We start from the raw sequence: 19561 nt of genomic DNA, 5'->3' as shown, positions 1-19561 counted from the left end.
CCCCCCCGTTAATTAAATGCTGAAAACTTTACTAACAATTAACATCCCCACAGACAGGATCACTGACACTGTGTGACTGACTACAGGTTCTGAGAGTCATTGGTGGCATCTGGTACCTTATGGATGACAATCTCTTCCATCAGGAGGACTTTATTCCGGGTTCTCCAATCCATGACGTATCACGGCTGAATTCACGGCCAGATATCTTCAGCTCCATGCAGCATCTCCAACTGGCGTCCCTAAAAATACCAAAGTCACTTACTGTATAAAGTCTCCTGGATAACAACACTGTGCTCCTAAATAATATATACTCCTCACAACACAACTGACCACACACGCTCCACACATATAAAACACCCCTTCATTATATATATATATATTCTACTGGAATTATAGCAGGTACAGCACATCAATACACAACACCCCCAATTCATTAATACAGCCCCCCCCCAACATTTGGTTTACATGATGCAAAGTAATCTATGGTATCCTATAACTAATATATCCCACCCTGTTATTATGTTACATGATTTTACATAGAGTGCTCCCCTGACCAATGTGAATATATAGCGCCCCCAAATGAATATATACTATATAAAATTTATTTTTATATAGTCCTGCCTATTTATTCAGCCCCCCAATTAAATTATACACAGCTCCCATATACAGATCCCCTACAGCTTAAATAAAATCTTGCCCAACATATACAGCACCACCAGCTTAGTAATATATGTATCCCATATACAGCCCCCCCAGCTTAGTAATATACTGTACCCCATATACAGCCCCCCCCCAGCTTAGTGATATACTGTATCCCATATAGAGCCCCCCAGCTTAGTAATATACTGTATCCCATACACAGCCCCAGCTTAGTAATATACTGTATACCCCCAGCTGAAATCTGGCCCCATATAATATATACAACACCCCCCCCCCAGTATAAAATAATTACAGTCCCATATAATATATACACCCCCCCAGTATAAAACAATTATAGCCCCATATGATATATACAGCACCACCCCAGTATACAACAATTACAGCCCCATATAATTTATACAGCAACCCCCCCCCCCCGGTATACAACAATTATAGCCCCATATAATATATACAGCATACCCCCCAGTATACAACAATTATGGCCACATATAGTATATTCAGTACCCCCCCCAGTATAACACAATCATGGCCACATATAGTATATACAGCACCCCCCCAGTATATAACAATTATGGCCACATATAGTATATACAGTACCCCCCCAGTATAACACAATCATGGCCACATATAGTATATACAGTACCCCCAGTATAACACAATCATGGCACATATAGTATATACAGTACCTCCCCTCCCCCCAGTATAACACAATCATGGCCACATATAGTATATACAGTACCTCCCCAGTATAACACAATCATGGCACATATAGTATATACAGTACCTCCCCTCCCCCCAGTATAACACAATCATGGCCACATATAGTATATACAGTACCCCCCCCCCAGTATAACACAATCATGGCCAGATATAGTATATACAGTACCTCCCCTCCCCCCAGTATAACACAATCATGGCCACATATAGTATATACAGTACCTCCCCTCCCCCCAGTATAACAAAACGCCTCCTTACTCCCCCTTTTTAGCCACATATAATTAATGAAATTACATGAAAAATCATAAAAATCATACTCACCTGCAGGCAGCTCCTCCCTCGGCGCGCGGCTCCCGTCTTCACGCGGCTCTTCTTGGGGGTTTTCTATTGCACTGGTACCTCAGGGGCACCCCAATAACATTCTAGTGAAAAGGGTGCTCCAAAAGCAAAATCTTACTCCATCCCTTCTCAGCCCTGCTGTGTGCCCAGCCACTCAATTATTGGCACATGTGTGGTATTTCTGTACTCGGGACAACTCGCAGAATGATTTTTGGGGTGCTTGTCTAAAGTGACATGGGTTGGGCATTAGGCAGTAAAATTACATTTTTGAGATAAAAACGCATTTTTTACTCTGCACCATTTACTTTACATTAGATTTTGGCCAGCATGTTGGGAGTTAAAATGCTCACCACAACCTCAGATAAATTCCTTGAGGGGTCTAGTTTCCAAAATGGTGATATTTGCAGCCAAATTGGCCTTCCAAAAACGCAATAGTACGAACTCTGTTCTGGACATCGCTGTGCGACAAAGCAGCAGTTGACATCCACATGTCTGGTATTGCCGTAATGGGAAGAAGCATTGGGATGTATATTTACCTCAAATTTCTCCTGAATGTGTCCATTTTAGGGCTAAATGAGAAAAATTGTAATCAAAAATTGAAATTTCAGAATTTCAAATCCATTTTTGTTTGCTTTTGGAAAAATAATAAAAGGGTTAACAGACTTCCTAAATGCTGATTTGAATAGGTTGAGATGTTAAGTTCATAAAATGATGTTACTTGTGGGGGTATATAGTACAAAAGCCTTTATAGAGCACTTCAAAACTGAATTGATCACCATAAATTTAGCATTTTTCAAATTTCAGGAAAATCTGAGAAGTTGCTATTAAAACTTCTCACATCCGTTAAAAAAATGGAAACGTAAAACAAATAATGGAAATAAAATGAAAACCAATGGCAATAGGTTTCTACCAAAAAAAAAAAAATTGTGGTGTGACTTTTTGTCTAAAAAGTCTAACATTTGAAAATTCACATTTTTTTTGTAATTTTTAGCCCCCCAAAAAGCAACAGATCACTGAAATGATACTACTAACCTAAACTACAATATCTCACGAGAAAACAAATCTCAAAATCACAGGGATATCTTAAAGCGTTGAAAAGTTATTACCACAGGAAAAGACACTGGTCAAACTTCTAAAAAAAAGGACCGAGCCTTAAAGGGGTCATCCGGGTGTTAAAAAATACTGAGAGCCAGACTGGGGTGGGCTAGTTAAACATCTACTTACCTTGTCCGGGGCTGCCGATGTCCAACACTGCGGTCCGTCTCCTCGGTGCGCCGGTTTGTATACAGGGGCATACAGAGAGCTTCTGGCTGGAAGCTCCCATCCGACACCATCTCAGAGCACTTACAACGCTAAGAGATAGGGACGGATGGGAGGAGCCGGCCACTGTAAACAAACAAATCGGCAGCGTCGGACATGGTAAGTACATGTTTATTATGTTTAAGTAGCCCACCCCAGCCCGGCCTTCAGTAATTTTTAACAGCCGGATAACCCCTCTAACATACAAACAGGCTGCGTCCTTAAGGGGTTAAGGACCAAGTTAGGGGACCATACAGGGGCGGACTGGGGATTTAAAATGGCCCTGGAAAAAACTGTAAAAGTGGCCCCATTTTATGGGTGGAGTCAAAACAAGTGGGTGTGGTCAGATAATGTGGGTGGGGTTATAACAGACAAATTGTTGGTAGATGGCCTTAAAGGAAACCTACCACTTGAAGTGGCAGGTTTCCGATGGCAATACCGGGCACCAGCTCAGGGTGAGCTGGTGCCGGAGCTTATTTTAGTTAGTGTTTTAAACCGCGGTATCGCGGTTTAAAACACTTTTTAAACTTTATAGCCGGCGCAGGCAGGTACGCACTCGGCGCTTACCATGCGCGCGGCTACATAGGAAGTGAATGAGAGCCGCGCGCATGGTAAGCGCCGAGCGCGTACCTGCCTGCGCCGGCTATAAAGTTTAAAAAGTGTTTTAAACCGCGATACCGCGGTTTAAAACACTAACTAAAATAAGCTCCGGCACCAGCTCACCCTGAGCTGGTGCCCGGTATTGCCATCGGAAACCTGCCACTTCAAGTGGTAGGTTTCCTTTAACGCAAAACAAGAACATCTTTTACTAGTGAGTGAATCTAATGTGCAAAGAATGTGACCTGTCGATCAGTAAATGATGCAAACACACGACCCGGTAAGCCTTATATACCTTTCTCCTATGTACAGGAATATAACTACTATAATACTGCCCCCTATGTACAGGAATATTACTACTATAATACTGCTCCGTATGTACAAGAATATAACTACTATAATACTGCCTCCTATGTACAAGAATATAACTACTATAATACTGCCCCCTGTGTACAATAATATAACTACTATAATACTGCCCCCTATGTACAAGAATATAACTACTATAATACTGCCCCCTATGTACAAGAATATAACTACTATAATACTGCCCCCTATGTACAAGAATATAACTACTAAAATACTACATATATACACAGAAGCGAACATGCAAAAAATCTGTATTTATCATATACAGCTACAGAAAACACATGAGAGATCCTCACCTATTGCATCCAGTGACATCAGGTGACGTGTCCTCTGATTGTACTCGTTCCTCATCTTCTCCATTAATTCCACCATCACCTTGTCTCTTCCTCCAGGTACACAGCTTTCCTGCAGAGTTTACCACACAGACGTCTTATGTTCTGCACTTTCCCATTGTCCCTTCTTCTGCTACCACCAATACTGTGCCCCAAATACTCTAATAGAGCCCCCTACAATATTAGTACCACACAAATAGTGCCCCATAATGTAACACACTGTAATGGGAAGGATAATGTATTTCTTCTTTCTCTCCTTTAACCTCCAGACATAGAATTTATGCCCCCAGCCCGCCCCAGACATAGAATTAATGGCCCCAGCCTACCCCAGACATAGAATTAATGGCCCCAGCCTGCCCCAGACATAGAATTAATGGCCCCAGCCTGCCCCAGACATAGAATTAATGGCCCCAGCCTGCCCCAGACATAGAATTAATGGCCCCAGCCTGCCCCAGACATAGAATTAATGGCCCCAGCCTGCCCCAGACATAGAATTAATGGCCCCAGCCTGCCCCAGACATAGAATTAATGGCCCCAGCCTGCCCCAGACATAGAACTAATGGCCCCAGCCCGCCCCGACATAGAATTAATGGCCCCAGCCTGCCCCAGACATAGAATTAATACCCCCAGGCTACACCAGACATAGAATAATGGCCCCAGCCTGCCCCAGACATAGAATAATGCCCCCCCGCCCCAGACATATAATGCCCCCGCCAGTCCAAGATATAGAATAATGCCCCCCGACATATAATTAATGCCCCCTGCCAGCTCCAGATATACAATAATCCCCCCACCATATAATTGATGCCCCTTGCCAGCCCCAGATGTAGAATTAATGCCCCCTGCTAGTCCTAGATATACAATAATGCCCCCCCACCCCATTCTATCAGTCGTCTGTGTACTAATCAATAGTACCTGCATCGTACGATGCAGGTACTATAGATTAGATGAAAAGTTGTAGGGAGGGAGTGCGGACCGGCCCCGCACAAGCTCCGGACCGGCCCACCGGGAAAATTCCCGGTGGGTACAATGGCCAGTCCACCCCTGGGACCATGTATATTAGAGCTCACGATAAATAGCGAGACAGCCAAAGAATACCTGCTAAGCAACCAACACAAATCAGCAGACTAAAGACATGTCACAATAGATAGTTATTATAAATAACACCGTTGGCACCCAATCAACTGAATAATAGAAAATGATAAAAAATACCACACAGTTCATGGTTTAACAAAATCCAAACAAATTATCACAAATTATTCCTGTGGCATCTGGTCTATGTACATGACTGTCTGTCGTATTATGATGTTTTAATCATGACATGGCTGGACAGTGGACAACATGACCCCTGGCTAAAACAAGATGGCGGCTGGGTGAACAAAAATGGCGCCTGGAGAGAAATATATCTCTCACCGTCTCTCACGTGGTATACCCGCACGGCGTGTGCTGGAGAGGAGGTGATCCCTCCTCCCTACATAGAAAACAGCGGCACACTGCCTCACACTCGCCGAAAGATAGAGCAAGCTCTATCTTTTTGCGGTGTGCGGCCCGGATCGGTGCCACACATGCTATTGCCGTCTATGGGGACGTCCCCACAGACGGCCATGTGAATTTACCCTAATAGGGAGCCGCTCTTTTCAGTAAGCGTTGCCTAATGAGCCAGCTCACCAAGAACAGCGGAACTTCCCATCACTAGATAGAGGAGTCTGGAAGAAGAGTTCAGAGGAGCAAGGAGTTGGACACAGGAAAATGGAGCAGGAGTACTACTACAGTGGAACTTGGAGAGGAGCCTGGAGAGGATATAAGTGTTTGGGGAAGACAGAAAACAGGTTTTCAAAGACACCTGCGCCTCTGTATACTACATTGTTTCTTGTTGATTCACTGCTTGCCTTTCTAGTTTGACAATGACATCACGTGTCCATCATGTTTCCTCCATACAGTCATATGCTGTCTTGTGACGTAAAAAGTCTGTGCGTGTGTTCATGTGATCCTGTCAGCTGCAGATCCCTCCCTCCCAGAGTTTTCTCTTCTTCCTGTTTCTGCAGCACACGTTCGTTATAGTAAAGTTTGTTGTTAGTTATTGACAGAGGTTGCTGCAGATATGGAACGAGAGAAGACAACCATGGCTCTCGAAGACCAGATTGCTTTCTCTCATTTTCTGAAGTTTCTCAACAAATCATCTGACTATGGGTACGGTGGCACCATTCAAGAAATAAGGAAAAAAGAGTTTAGCAGGATTGCAGGTAAATCTATGATCTCCTTTGTTCTGGTGTAAAAGCTTATTCCAGGGTAAATTGAGATCACAGCAATCTGTTATAATCCTGGGTGCATGTATTTACCCCTTAATCATGTTTCACAGTTATAATAGCACCCAGTTAGTCTATGGGGGATATTTATTATGAGGCAGGCCCCTTCCGACAGTTTTTAGGCTGCGTGCTAGATTTACTGAAGTGGCTATCTGTCAGCAGTGTTCTTTTGCTCTGCAGTGTTTTTTAATTTTTTTTTAATTTGCAGTTAATAAATTTGGCCTTGCGCTAGTTACCAAAATGGGAAAGATTTATCCATACTAATGTCAAGGATTGTGTCAAGGAATGTGCTAGATTATTGAAGACTGGGGCACCGTCTTCAGTAATTTGGCACACTGTGCAGGTGTCGGTTGTGCTTAAGCTGAGTTCAACAGGTTTTTTTTTCTTTTGTGCGTTCACACATTCATTTTTTCAGATGTCTATGTAATAAATGTTGCGCACAGTCCAAAATGGCGCCAGAACACTTCTTTATGCAGCTGCACCACAAAACTGCCGCAGATACTTCATACATACGTGTGCAAGTACTTTGCACATTCTTTGCAGTGCAAAGAACAGAAAACTGGTGCAGCCAGTCGGTTAGTGCTACTATCTGTCAAGTCAAGAGTATAGCCCTACGCAACTTGCTGACTGTAAAAAGTTGCAAAAAAAATATGCTGTTTACAACTGATAAATCAGTGAACTGCTGCCTTGGGGCAGCAGTCCTGGAAAAGGTTAGGTGTTTATTCACCCAATGTGGAAAGTGCGGTGCCGCACTTTCCACATTAGGTCTAAACACATATGCGTTCTGGGAGGAGTAACTCCAGAACGCTTGAAATGCATTTCAAAATGCAATTTAAGCATATCATGTCATCTCCCCCTCCCTCCATGTTGTGGGCACCCCTGTCATCTTCTCCTCATGGTGTGGATGCCCAGTAATCTTCTTCTCATGGTGTGGGCAGCTTCTTCATCTACCCCTCATGGTGTAGGCGGCCCCTTCATCTTCCCCTATTAGTGTGGGCGCCCCCTTCATCTCCCTTCCCTTCATGTTGTGGGTGCCCCAGGATTACTACAGTGGGGCCTAGAGTGGTCTAGTGGAGTACAGGGTTGTATGGAGGAGGAAGTGCATCTTGCTGTTGTGCCCTATCACATCTTAACAAGGTGAACATATTTAACCTGTAACTCACCATTATATGTCCAAACGATATCACACTTTCCTACGTTTTGTATGAATGGAAGAGGAATATAGGGTGGTTTGGTGGAGGAGGATGAGGACAAAGGCATTTGGAGAAGGAAAACAGACAACCCCAGTAGAGAAGGACAGATGGGTCTGGACGAGCAGAACAGAGTCGTCTAGAAGGGGCGGACAAAAGAGTCTGGAGGGGGGAAGCAGAGGATTCTAGGGGAGGTGAACAGGGGAGGCTGGGGAAGGAGAACAGGGGAGGCTGGGGAAGGAGAACAGGGGAGGCTGGGGGAGGAGAACAGGGGAGGCTGGGGGAGGAGAACAGGGGAGGCTGGGGGAGGAGGACAGGGGAGCCTGGGGGAGGAGGACAGGGGAGCCTGGGGGAGGAGGACAGGGGAGCCTGGGGGAGGAGGACAGGGGAGCCTGGGGGAGGAGGACAGGGGAGCCTGGGGGAGGAGGACAGGGGAGCCTGGGGGAGGAGGACAGGGGAGCCTGGGGGAGGAGGACAGGGGAGCCTGGGGGAGGAGGACAGGGGAGGCTGGGGGAGGAGGACAGGGGAGGCTGGAGGAGAACAGAGGAGCCTGGAGGAGGAACACTGTGGAGCCTGGAGGAGGATAGAGGGCACTGGAGTTTTAGGACACAGGAGCATGTGGGAGGAGGACATAAGATTTTGGGAGGATGGAAATGCTTACATAACAGGTTTTGAAAGACACATATGCTTGCCTTACTAGTTTAACAATGACATGACATGTCTAATATAAAAACATCAAATACAATGGGTCAGTGTTCAATGCATTAGGAGGGGTGATGGGGCCTGCCTGTATATAGTACCTGTGGGGATTAGCCTGCCTGTATATAGTACATATAGGGGGTGGGGGGGTTGTCTGTATTTAGTACCTATGGTGGGAGTTGGACTGCATGTTTATAGTACCTATGGGGGAGGGGGCTGCTTGCCTATATATACTACCTATGGGTGTAGGGGGCTGCCTGCCTATATATACTACCTATGGCGGTTGGGGGGCTGCCTGTATATAGTACCTATTGGGGATGGGGGGGGCTGTCTGTATATACTACCTATGGGGGTAGGAGGATGACTGCCAGTATATAGCACCTGGGGGGGGGGGTTTCCTGCCTGAATATAATACCTATAGGGGGGCTGTCTGTAATTAGTACTTATGGGGGGAGTTGGGCTGCATGTATATAGTACCTATGGGGGAGGGGGCTGCATGTATATAGTACCTATGGGGGAGGGGGCTGCATGTATATAGTACCTATGGGGGAGGGGGCTGCCTTATATAGTACCTATAGGGGAAGGGGCTGCCTGTATATAGTACCTATGGGGGATGGAGAGGGCTGCCTGTATATAGTATCCATTTGGAGTGGGGGTGTTGCCTGTATATAGTACCTATGCAGGGGGTAGGGGGCCGCCTGCCTATATATACTACCTATGGGGTTTAGGGGGCTGCCTGTATATAGTACCTATGGGGGATAGGGGGGCTGTCTGTATATAATACCTATGGTGGTAGGGGGATGCCTGCCTGTATATAGTACCTGTGGGGGGTTGCCTGCCTGTATATAGTACTTATGGGGGTCTGTCTGTATTTAGTACTTATGGGGGGAGTTGGGCTGCCTGTATATACTACCTATGGGGGAGGGGGCAGCCTGTATATAGTTCCTATGGGGGGTGGGGGGCTGTCTGTATATAGTACCAATGGTGGGTGGGGGGCTGTCTGTTAATATTACCTATGGGAGTAGGGGGGGCTGCCTATATATAGTACCTAGGCAGGGGGTTCTCCTGTCCATAGTATCTGGGGAGGGGGCTGCCTGACTGTATATAGTAATTATAGGGGGAGGAGGCTGCCTGTATATAGTACCTATGGGGGGGAGGGGTGCTGCCTGTATATAGTACCTATGGGGGGAGGGTTTGCCTATACATAGTACCTGGGGGGGCTCCCTGCCTGTATATAATATCTTTGGGGGGAGGGGGATGCCTGTATATAGTACCTAAAGGGGGGGGCTGCCTGTATATGGTACCCATAGAGGGGGTTTGCCTGTACATAGTACCTGGGGTAGGCTGACTGTATATAGTACCGGGTGGGGGGCTGCCTGTATATAGTGCTTATGGGGAGTGGGGGGCCAGCCTGTATATAGTACCAATGGGGGTTGGGCTGGCTGTATATAGTACCCATGGGGATTGGGGATGTTGCCTGTATATGGTACCTATGGGGGGTAGGGGGACTGCCTGCCTTTATATAGTAGCTATGGGGATTGGGGGGGCTGCCTGCCTGTATATAGTACCTGTGGAGGGTTGCCTGCCTGTATATAGTATCTATGGGGGGCTGTCTGTATTTGGTACTCATGGGGGGAGTTGGGCTGCCTGTAGAGAGTACCTATGGGGGAGGGGCTGCCTGTATAGAGTACTTATGGGGGAGGGGCTGCCTGTATAGAGTACCTATGGGGGAGGGGGCTGCCTGTATCTAGTACCCATGGGGGATGGGGTGGGCTGCCTGTATATAGTACCCATGGGGGATGGGGTGGGCTGCCCGTATATAGTACCAAATGGGGGGTAGGGGGCTGCCTGCCTATATATACTACCTATGGGGGGTAGGGGGCTGCCTGCCTATATATACTACCTATGGGGGGTAGGGGGCTTCCTGCCTATATATACTACCTATGGGGGTACAATTTTCCAATATACTTTCTGTATCAATTCCTCACAGATTTTTTGATCTCTGCTTGCTGTCATTCTATAGAAAACTTCTACATTTATTTCCAGTGGACATAAATCTGGCCATGGTCACACAGGTGCAGTGCTCATTAGAATCACAGAGACTAATCAGAGCTGTGTGTTATAATGAGCTGTGCACCTGTGTGGCCATGGGTGATTTCTGTCGACTTGTAGTAAACATAGAAGCTTTCTATAGAAGAACAGCAAGCAGAGATCTAGAAATCTGTGAGGAATTGATACAGAATGTATATTCGAAAAGTGTATAACTTTTTATAATACAAACAACATTAATTTGCTGAAATGGGAATACCCCTTTAAATGATGTAAATTTTCAATCTTTCTACTGTGTTGGTGTCCTCAGGAGGCCAATATGATTGAAAGTTGTTGCAGAACAGGGAGCAATAAGTTACTGCTTTAGTTTTTGGTTGGCACCTCGCGATTAATAAGGGGGGTTTGGGTTGTTTTTTGGGCACTCGGCCACTAAAAGGTTCGCCATCACTGCTATAGGGGGTGGGGCTGCCTATATATAGTACCTATACAGGGGGTTTTCCTGTCCATAGTATCTGGGGGGGGGGGCTGCCTGCCTGTATATAGTACCTATGGGGGGAGGGGGGCTGTCTGTATATATTACCTATGGAGGCGGTTTTACCTGTACATAGTACCTGGGGTAGGCTGACTGTATACAGTACCTGGGGGGGGGGGGGGCGACTGCCTGTATATAGTGCCTATGGGGAGTGGGGGGCAGCCTGTATATAGTACCCATGGGAAGTGGGGGTGTTGCCTGTATATAGTACCTATGGGAGGTAGGGAGACTGCCTGCCTAAATATAGTAGCTATGGGCATGGGGGGGCTGCCTGCCTGTGTATAGTACCTGTGGAGGGTTGCCTGCCTGTATACAGTACCTATGGGGTGTGGGTGACTGTCTGTATTTAGTTCCTATGTGGGAAGTTGAGCTGCATGTATATAGTACTTATGGGGGATGGGGGCTGCTTCTATGTAGTACCCATGGGGGTTGAGGGCTGACTGTATATACCACCTATTGTTTGTAGTATCTATGGGGATGGGTGGGGGCTGCCTTTTTATAGTACCTGTGTGTGGGGCTGCCTGTCTGTATATAGTACCGGTGTGGGCTGCCTGCCTGTATATATTACCTATAGGTAAGGGGGGGGGGGTGCTGGCTGGCTGCCTCTACATAGTACCTAAGGGTACTATGTCTGTATATAGTACCAATGGGAGGGTTGGGTGGGGGGGTCTGCCTGTATGTAATACCTACGGGGGATAGGGGATGCCTGTTTATGGTACAAGTGTGGGGTGCTGCCTGCCTGTATATATTACCTATGGGGGGGCTGGCTGCCTGCCTGCCTGTATATAGTACAGATGGGGGGCTGCCTGCCTGTATATATTACCTATAGCGGGGACTGGCTGCCTGTACATAGTAGCTGGGGACGCTGTCTATATATAGTACCTATTGGGGCGTTGGAGGCCTGTCTGTATATAGTACATATGGTGGGTGGGGGTCTGGCTGTTTGTAGTACCTATGAGGGGTCTGCCTGTTGTAAGGGATTAGGTCCGGGATCGTCGTCTCCTGGGGTAGACGGGCACAATTCACCAGCACACAAGTAACTTCACTGTCCACACTGTGCGACTTGGGTATTACTGACCGCAGCCAGTTTTATTCGGCAGTAAAAACAAAATAAACAAAACAGCAAAAATAAAGCCTAAGCCTCTCCGGCACTAACTATACATCGAGGTTCCCTACCTCACCAGGTGCTGGCCTACTGCCAGGCACCCCAAAAACTCACAGTAACAGGTCACTGCCACAGCTCCACAGGCCTTTGACGTAGCCCGTCTCTTCCCCAGGGTGGAGCCATTGTGGGAAGTCTGCACCAGGTAGTTATGCAGGACTTCAGCTGGATGCAAATGAATCCTCATTAATGGCAAAAACACCCAGCTTTCCCACATCCATCCAGCAACATACTCATCCTATACCCAAAATCTACTGTAGTGGCAGCTACCCTGCCACACTGTTTATAGTACCTGTGTGGGGGGTTGCCTGCCTGTATATAGTACTTGTGGGGGAGCTGCCTGTATATAGTACCTATGGGGGTGGGTACTCTCTGTATATAGTGGTTGTGGGGGATGGGCTGGCTGTATATAATACCTTTGTGGGGGGGCTGCCTGCCTCCTGTATATAGTGCCCTCTATACATTACTGTAGCCCTCTACAGCTGAAAGCTAAAATTATTGTCGGCCCCAGAGTATGGGGCGCCGTTTGTTCACAGTGCATTTTGTGACACAGAATCCATTTTGTAAGCACAGAATAATTTTGTGTTCACAAAATATTCAGCTTGAAGACAAAATACATTACATTTACACAAAAATACAGATCTACTTTTAGTGAACACCAAATTAAATTTGTGCTTACATAATAGATTATGTGAGCCAAAAAATTATTTTGTGTTTACAGGATCATATTTTGTGACACAGAATTAACTTTTGTGGACACAAAACTTGTGCTGTGACACAGATTTTTTTATTTTGTGACACAGAATAAATTTTTTTTGACAAAATGACTTTTGTGTAAGAGTTTTTTCAAAACTAAATTTCTGTACTACAAAATTCCATTCTGTGTGACAAAACTCTTATTGTGTGACAAAATTACATATCTGTACTTCAAAATGCCATTCTGTGAGACAAAATATCATTCTGTGTGTCAAAATTCTACTTCTGTACTACAAAATACCATTCTGTTTGACAAAATACCATTCTGTGACAGAATTCAATTTCTGTATTACAAAATGCAATTCTGTATGACAAAATCTATTTCTGTAAGACAAAATGCCATTCTGTGCAACACAATTGTTATTCTGTGTGAATTCTACTTCTGTCCTACAAAATACCATTCTGTATGACAGAATTCTAGTTCTGTACTACAAAATACCATTCTGTTTGACAAAATACCATTCTGTATGACAGAATTATAGTTCTGTACTACAAAATACCATTCTGTGTGACGAAATTTTATTCTGTGTGACAGAATTCTACTTCTGTGCTCCAAAATTCCATTCTGTTTGACAAAATACCATTCTGCGTGACAGAATTCTACTTCTGTACTACAAAATACCATTCTGTGTAACAAAATTCTATTCTGTGTGACAGAATTCTTCTTCTGTACAAAATACCATTCTGTGTGACAAAATTCCATTCTGTGTGACAGAATGCTACTTCTGTACTACAAAATACCGTTCTGTGTGACAGAATTTTATTCTGTGTGACAAAACTCATATTCTGTGCTACAAAATCCATTGCTGTAAGACAAAATGCCATTCTGTGTGACAAAATACTTATTTTGTGAGGAATATCTGTCAGTCAAACAAACAAACCAACCAATGAAATGCTTCCTTTATTGACAGGTCCTGGAAATAGCAGTGACGCCCCAGCTTTGCTCTCTGGGAGGTGTCAGGTCTCCTGGTTGTGGTGTAAATATAGGGCAGGGCAGAGGCTGGGTTGTGCTGATCTCCTGCACATTGTATATACAGAGGAAAGTGTCTGCTCTGAGAAGTTACTGTAGATGATATTTCCTCAAGGTCTAAAGGACCTTTAATGACGTCATCGCCATGTGACTTGTGTGGGAGGAGCAACTCTAGCGTTACACAGGAACCATGGAGATCCCTGGTAGAAGCTGCAGCCCTAAGGGATAGAGGAGAGTAATGGTGGGGTGCAGGGAGAGTAATGGTGGGGTGCAGGGAGAGGAGGAGGTGTGGTGCAGGGAGAGGAGGAGGTGTGGTGCAGGGAGAGGAGGAGGTGTGGTGCAGGGAGAGGAGAAGGTGGGGTGCAGGGAAAGGAGGAGGTGGTGGGGTGCAGGGATAGGAGGAGGTGTGGTGCAGGGAGAAGAGAAGATGGGGTGCAGGGAAAGGAGGAGGTGGTGGGGTGCAGGGAGAGGAGAAGGTGGGGTGCAGGGAGAAGAGAAGTTGGGGTGCAGGGAAAGGAGGAGGTGGTGGGGTGCAGGGATAGGAGGAGGTGTGGTGCAGGGAGAAGAGAAGATGGGGTGCAGGGAGAGGAGAAGGTGGGGTGAAGGGAGAGGAGAAGGTGGGGTGAAGGGAGAGGAGAAGGTGGGGTGAAGGGAGAGAAGGAGGTGGTGTGCAGGGAAAGATGGAGGTGGTGTGCAGGGAAAGATGGAGGTGGGGTGCAGGGAAAGAGGGAGGTGGTGTGCAGCGAGAGAAGGAGGTGGTGTGCAGCGAGAGAAGGAGGTGGTGTGCAGGAAGAGGAGAAGGAGGTGGTGTGCAGGGAGGTGGGGTGCAGGGAGAGTAGAAGGTGGGGTGCAGGGAGAGTAGAAGGTGGGGTGCAGGGAGAGTAGAAGGTGGGGTGTAGCATGACACGGATGTAATGTGGGGGTGCAGGGTGACATGGATGTAATGTGGGGTGCAGGATGACATGGGTGTAATGTGAGGTGCAGGGTGACATGGGTGTAATGTGAGGTGCAGGGTGACATGGGTGTAATGTGAGGTGCAGGGTGACATGGATGTTATGTGGGGGTGTAGATCAGTCTCTACATTGAGGATCAGGATTTTCACCATCAGAAATAGCAGGACCTGGTGGATAGAGGGACCTGGTCCTTTAGCCCATTAGGATATAGCACCTTCTATATAGAGCAAACTAAATTGTAGATGGCAAAACCGGGTTTCTTAGCCCACAAGGTTTTGGGTAGTAAGAGCTCTCTTTAAAAGGGTTTTTCCATCAAAGAAAGTTCTCAAATTTCAACCCCCAGTGATGTTACACAATAAAGATCATGTTTTACCCCTTACTTTACAATCTTGCTCAGTGTTATTGGTGGTTTTAGCTCCTATCACTCAGTGATGGTAAGTGTAAGATCCCAGGAGTTTATAGAAAAATGGATAAAGGAGGTTGTGGGTGGAGAGCATCTGTCCCCCTTATTTTGTGTAGAGAGGGCCCACAGATTACCGGGGAAACCCTCACCCCCGGGCGGTAGAGCAAGACATTTCTTGGTAAAATTGGTAATATCCAAAGATAGAGACAGCATATTGAGAAGATTGAGGGAAAGGGGGGGATGTAACCATTGCCGACGCTAAAATCATGGTTTTTCCAGGCTACTCTAAAGCAACTCAAGCAAAAAGGAAAAATTTTCATGACATAAAAAAGAGATTGTAGAAGGTCAATTTGCAATACTCCCTCCTGTTTTCCTCAAGCTCAATGTTATATACCAGGAGAAAGCGAATTACTTTGATACTCCGGAGGATGCAGTGGAGTGGTTAGACTCCAAAGGCTGGTAGTCAGGGGCGTCGCTAGGTCAAAAGATCCGGTGCTCGTGCCCCGGATCTTTTGGCCTGTGCCCCGGATCTCCCCAGGCATCCTACCCTCTCTCAACACGATCCGTGTCCTGCACGGATCGTGATGAGAACGTTTGCTGTCACTGCTTTCCCCAGCAGCTCAGCCTCCGGTGAATAATAGTCACAGAGTCTGAAGGACCTGTGATGATGTCATGGTCACATGACCTGCCGGGGAAAGCAGTGCACAGAGAGAGAGAGAGCTGCATCTGTGAGGTAAGGGGGGAGACATGATAGGGAAGGGGGAGAATAAGGGGGGTTAGTGTGAGGCACATTACTTAGTGGGGGGCTGTGTGTGAGGCACATTACTTAGTGGGGGGCTGTGTGTGAGGCACATTACTTAGTGGGGGGCTGTGTGTGAGGCACATTACTTAGTGGGGGGCTGTGTGTGAGGCACATTACTTAGTGGGGGGCTGTGTGTGAGGCACATTACTTAGTGGGGGGCTGTGTGTGAGGCACATTACTTAGTGGGGGGCTGTGTGTGAGGCACATTACTTAGTGGGGGGCTGTGTGTGAGGCACATTACTTAGTGGGGGGCTGTGTGTGAGGCACATTACTTAGTGGGGGGCTGTGTGTGAGGCACATTACTTAGTGGGGGGCTGTGTGTGAGGCACATTACTTAGTGGGGGGCTGTGTGTGAGGCACATTACTTAGTGGGGGGCTGTGTGTGAGGCACATTACTTAGTGGGGGGCTGTGTGTGAGGCACATTACTTAGTGGGGGGCTGTGTGTGAGGCACTTTTCTTAGTGGGGGGCTGTGTGTGAGGCACTTTTCTTAGTGGGGGGCTGTGTGTGAGGCACTTTTCTTAGTGGGGGGCTGTGTGTGAGGCACTTTTCTTAGTGGGGGGCTGTGTGTGAGGCACTTTTCTTAGTGGGGGGCTGTGTGTGAGGCACTTTTCTTAGTGGGGGGCTGTGTGTGAGGCACTTTTCTTACTGGGGGGCTGTGTGTGAGGCACTTTTCTTACTGGGGGGCTGTGTGTGAGGCACTTTTCTTACTGGGGGGCTGTGTGTGAGGCACTTTTCTTACTGGGGGGCTGTGTGTGAGGCACTTTTCTTACTGGGGGGCTGTGTGTGAGGCACTTTTCTTACTGGGGGGCTGTGTGTGAGGCACTTTTCTTACTGGGGGGCTGTGTGTGAGGCACTTTTCTTACTGGGGGGCTGTGTGTGAGGCACTTTTCTTACTGGGGGGCTGTGTGGGGCACTTTTTTCTTACTGGGGGGCTGTGTGGGGCACTTTTCTTACTGGGGGGCTGTGTGGGGCACTTTTCTTACTGGGGGGCTGTGTGGGGCACATTACTTAATGGTGGGGGCTGTGTATGAGGCACATTACTTACTGGGGGGCTGTGTGGGGCACTTTTCTTACTGGGGGGCTGTGTGGGGCACATTACTTAGTGGAGGGCTGTGTGAGCACATTACTTAGTGGAGGGCTGTGTGGGGCACATTACTTAGTGGAGGGCTGTGTGAGGCACATTACTTAGTGGGGGGCTGTGTGAGGCACATTACTTACTGGTGGGGGCTGTGTGTGAGGCACTTTTCTTACTGGGGGGCTGTGTGGGGCACTTTTCTTACTGGGGGGCTGTGTGGGGCACTTTTCTTACTGGGGGGCTGTGTGGGGCACTTTTCTTACTGGGGGGCTGTGTGGGGCACTTTTCTTACTGGGGGGCTGTGTGGGGCACATTACTTAATGGTGGGGGCTGTGTATGAGGCACATTACTTACTGGGGGGCTGTGTGGGGCACTTTTCTTACTGGGGGGCTGTGTGGGGCACATTACTTAGTGGAGGGCTGTGTGGGGCACATTACTTAGTGGAGGGCTGTGTGGGGCACATTACTTAGTGGAGGGCTGTGTGAGGCACATTACTTAGTGGGGGGCTGTGTGAGGCACATTACTTACTGGTGGGGGCTGTGTATGAGGCACATTACTTACTGGGGGGCTGTGTGGGGCACTTTTCTTACTGGGGGGCTGTGTGGGGCACTTTTCTTACTGGGGGGCTGTGTGGGGCACATTACTTAGTGGAGGGCTGTGTGAGCACATTACTTAGTGGAGGGCTGTGTGGGGCACATTACTTAGTGGAGGGCTGTGTGGGGCACATTACTTAGTGGAGGGCTGTGTGGGGCACATTACTTAGTGGAGGGCTGTGTGGGGCACATTACTTAGTGGAGGGCTGTGTGAGCACATTACTTAGTGGAGGGCTGTGTGGGGCACATTACTTAGTGGAGGGCTGTGTGAGGCACATTACTTACTGGTGGGGGCTGTGTGTGAGGCACTTTTCTTACTGGGGGGCTGTGTGGGGCACTTTTCTTACTGGGGGGCTGTGTGGGGCACTTTTCTTACTGGGGGGCTGTGTGGGGCACATTACTTAATGGTGGGGGCTGTGTATGAGGCACATTACTTACTGGGGGGCTGTGTGGGGCACTTTTCTTACTGGGGGGCTGTGTGGGGCACATTACTTAGTGGAGGGCTGTGTGAGCACATTACTTAGTGGAGGGCTGTGTGGGGCACATTACTTAGTGGAGGGCTGTGTGGGGCACATTACTTAGTGGAGGGCTGTGTGAGGCACATTACTTAGTGGGGGGCTGTGTGAGGCACATTACTTACTGGTGGGGGCTGTGTATGAGGCACATTACTTACTGGGGGGCTGTGTGGGGCACTTTTCTTACTGGGGGGCTGTGTGGGGCACTTTTCTTACTGGGGGGCTGTGTGGGGCACATTACTTAGTGGAGGGCTGTGTGGGGCACATTACTTAGTGGAGGGCTGTGTGGGGCACATTACTTAGTGGAGGGCTGTGTGGGGCACATTACTTAGTGGAGGGCTGTGTGGGGCACATTACTTAGTGGAGGGCTGTGTGGGGCACATTACTTAGTGGAGGGCTGTGTGGGGCACATTACTTAGTGGAGGGCTGTGTGGAGGATTTGGCCCAGAGACCGTGGTAGCGGGGTGCTGTGATGCAGTTCACGACAGTGACACCAAAGTACAGTCCAAAACAGGTCTAGCCTGTGTTTATTTCAGCAGGAAAAACAAAACAGCCTTTACATTCAGGCATCAAAACAAAATAATATCCTACCCGTCAGGGTGCTAACTAAACAATGGTTCTCTGACCACTAACAAAAAACACTTTTGCTGCTCCAGGCACAGAGGTCAAGGCTGCGTGCTCTCCAGCCTCCTTCCAGAGAGAGACAACAACTTCAGCTCTGCTGAGCGGCCTTATGAGGCTAATTGGGCTGTTCCCACCACCTGTGTCCAAGGTGCTGGACACCCAACCGCAGCACTAAGGCCTTGCATAATAGCAAAACCTAGGGGAAACATACCGCCCATCCACAGTTAACCCCTTCAGTGTCTCACAGCTGTGTGAGGCACATTACTTAGTGGAGGGCTGTGTGAGGCACATTACTTACTGGGGGGGGGGGCTGTGTGAGGCACATTACTTAGTGGGGGGCTGTGTGAGGCACATTACTTACTGGTGGGGGACAGTTCTTACTGGGGGGCTGTGTGGGGCACATTACTTACTTGGGGGCTGTGTGGGGCACTTTTCTTACTGGGGGGCTGTGTGGGGCACATTACTTAGTGGGTGCTGTGTGAGGCACATTACTTAGTGGGGGGCTGTGTGAGGCACATTACTTAGTGGGGGGCTGTGTGTGAGGCACATTACTTAGTGGGGGGCTGTGTGAGGCACATTACTTAGTGGGGGGCTGTGTGAGGCACATTACTTACTGG

The 19561-nt window shown here is 47.7% G+C and overlaps 1 protein-coding gene and 1 long non-coding RNA gene across 5 annotated transcripts in view; one reads left to right on the top strand and one right to left on the bottom strand.

Annotated features, from left to right (window-relative positions):
• The window catches only part of LOC140133172 (uncharacterized), a 34699-nt gene extending 26710 nt beyond the window's left edge, over positions 1-7989 (bottom strand). The window contains exons 1-2 of the long non-coding RNA XR_011855827.1: positions 7783-7989; positions 4278-4386 (exon numbers count right to left, since the gene is read on the bottom strand). This is a non-coding gene — a long non-coding RNA (uncharacterized lncRNA). The remainder of the gene's footprint in view (positions 1-4277; positions 4387-7782) is intronic.
• MOCOS (molybdenum cofactor sulfurase) overlaps positions 6293-19561 on the top strand; it is a 551645-nt gene continuing 538376 nt past the window's right edge. For 2 of the 4 annotated variants that reach the window (XM_072152958.1, XM_072152959.1), the window contains exon 1: positions 6297-6556. In XM_072152958.1, the coding sequence (XP_072009059.1) occupies positions 6415-6556 (142 nt within the window). In that variant the 5' untranslated portion in view covers positions 6297-6414. Of the gene's footprint in view, positions 6557-19561 lie in introns of all 4 variants that reach the window. The other 2 variants (XM_072152961.1, XM_072152960.1) reach the window with 2 other exon arrangements.

This window comes from Engystomops pustulosus, chromosome 5 (genome assembly GCF_040894005.1).
Source record: "Engystomops pustulosus chromosome 5, aEngPut4.maternal, whole genome shotgun sequence".
Classification (NCBI taxonomy): Eukaryota; Metazoa; Chordata; class Amphibia; order Anura; family Leptodactylidae; genus Engystomops; species Engystomops pustulosus.
Note: the sequence above shows the minus strand (reverse complement) of the source record. Positions and strands in the feature narration are given on the sequence as shown.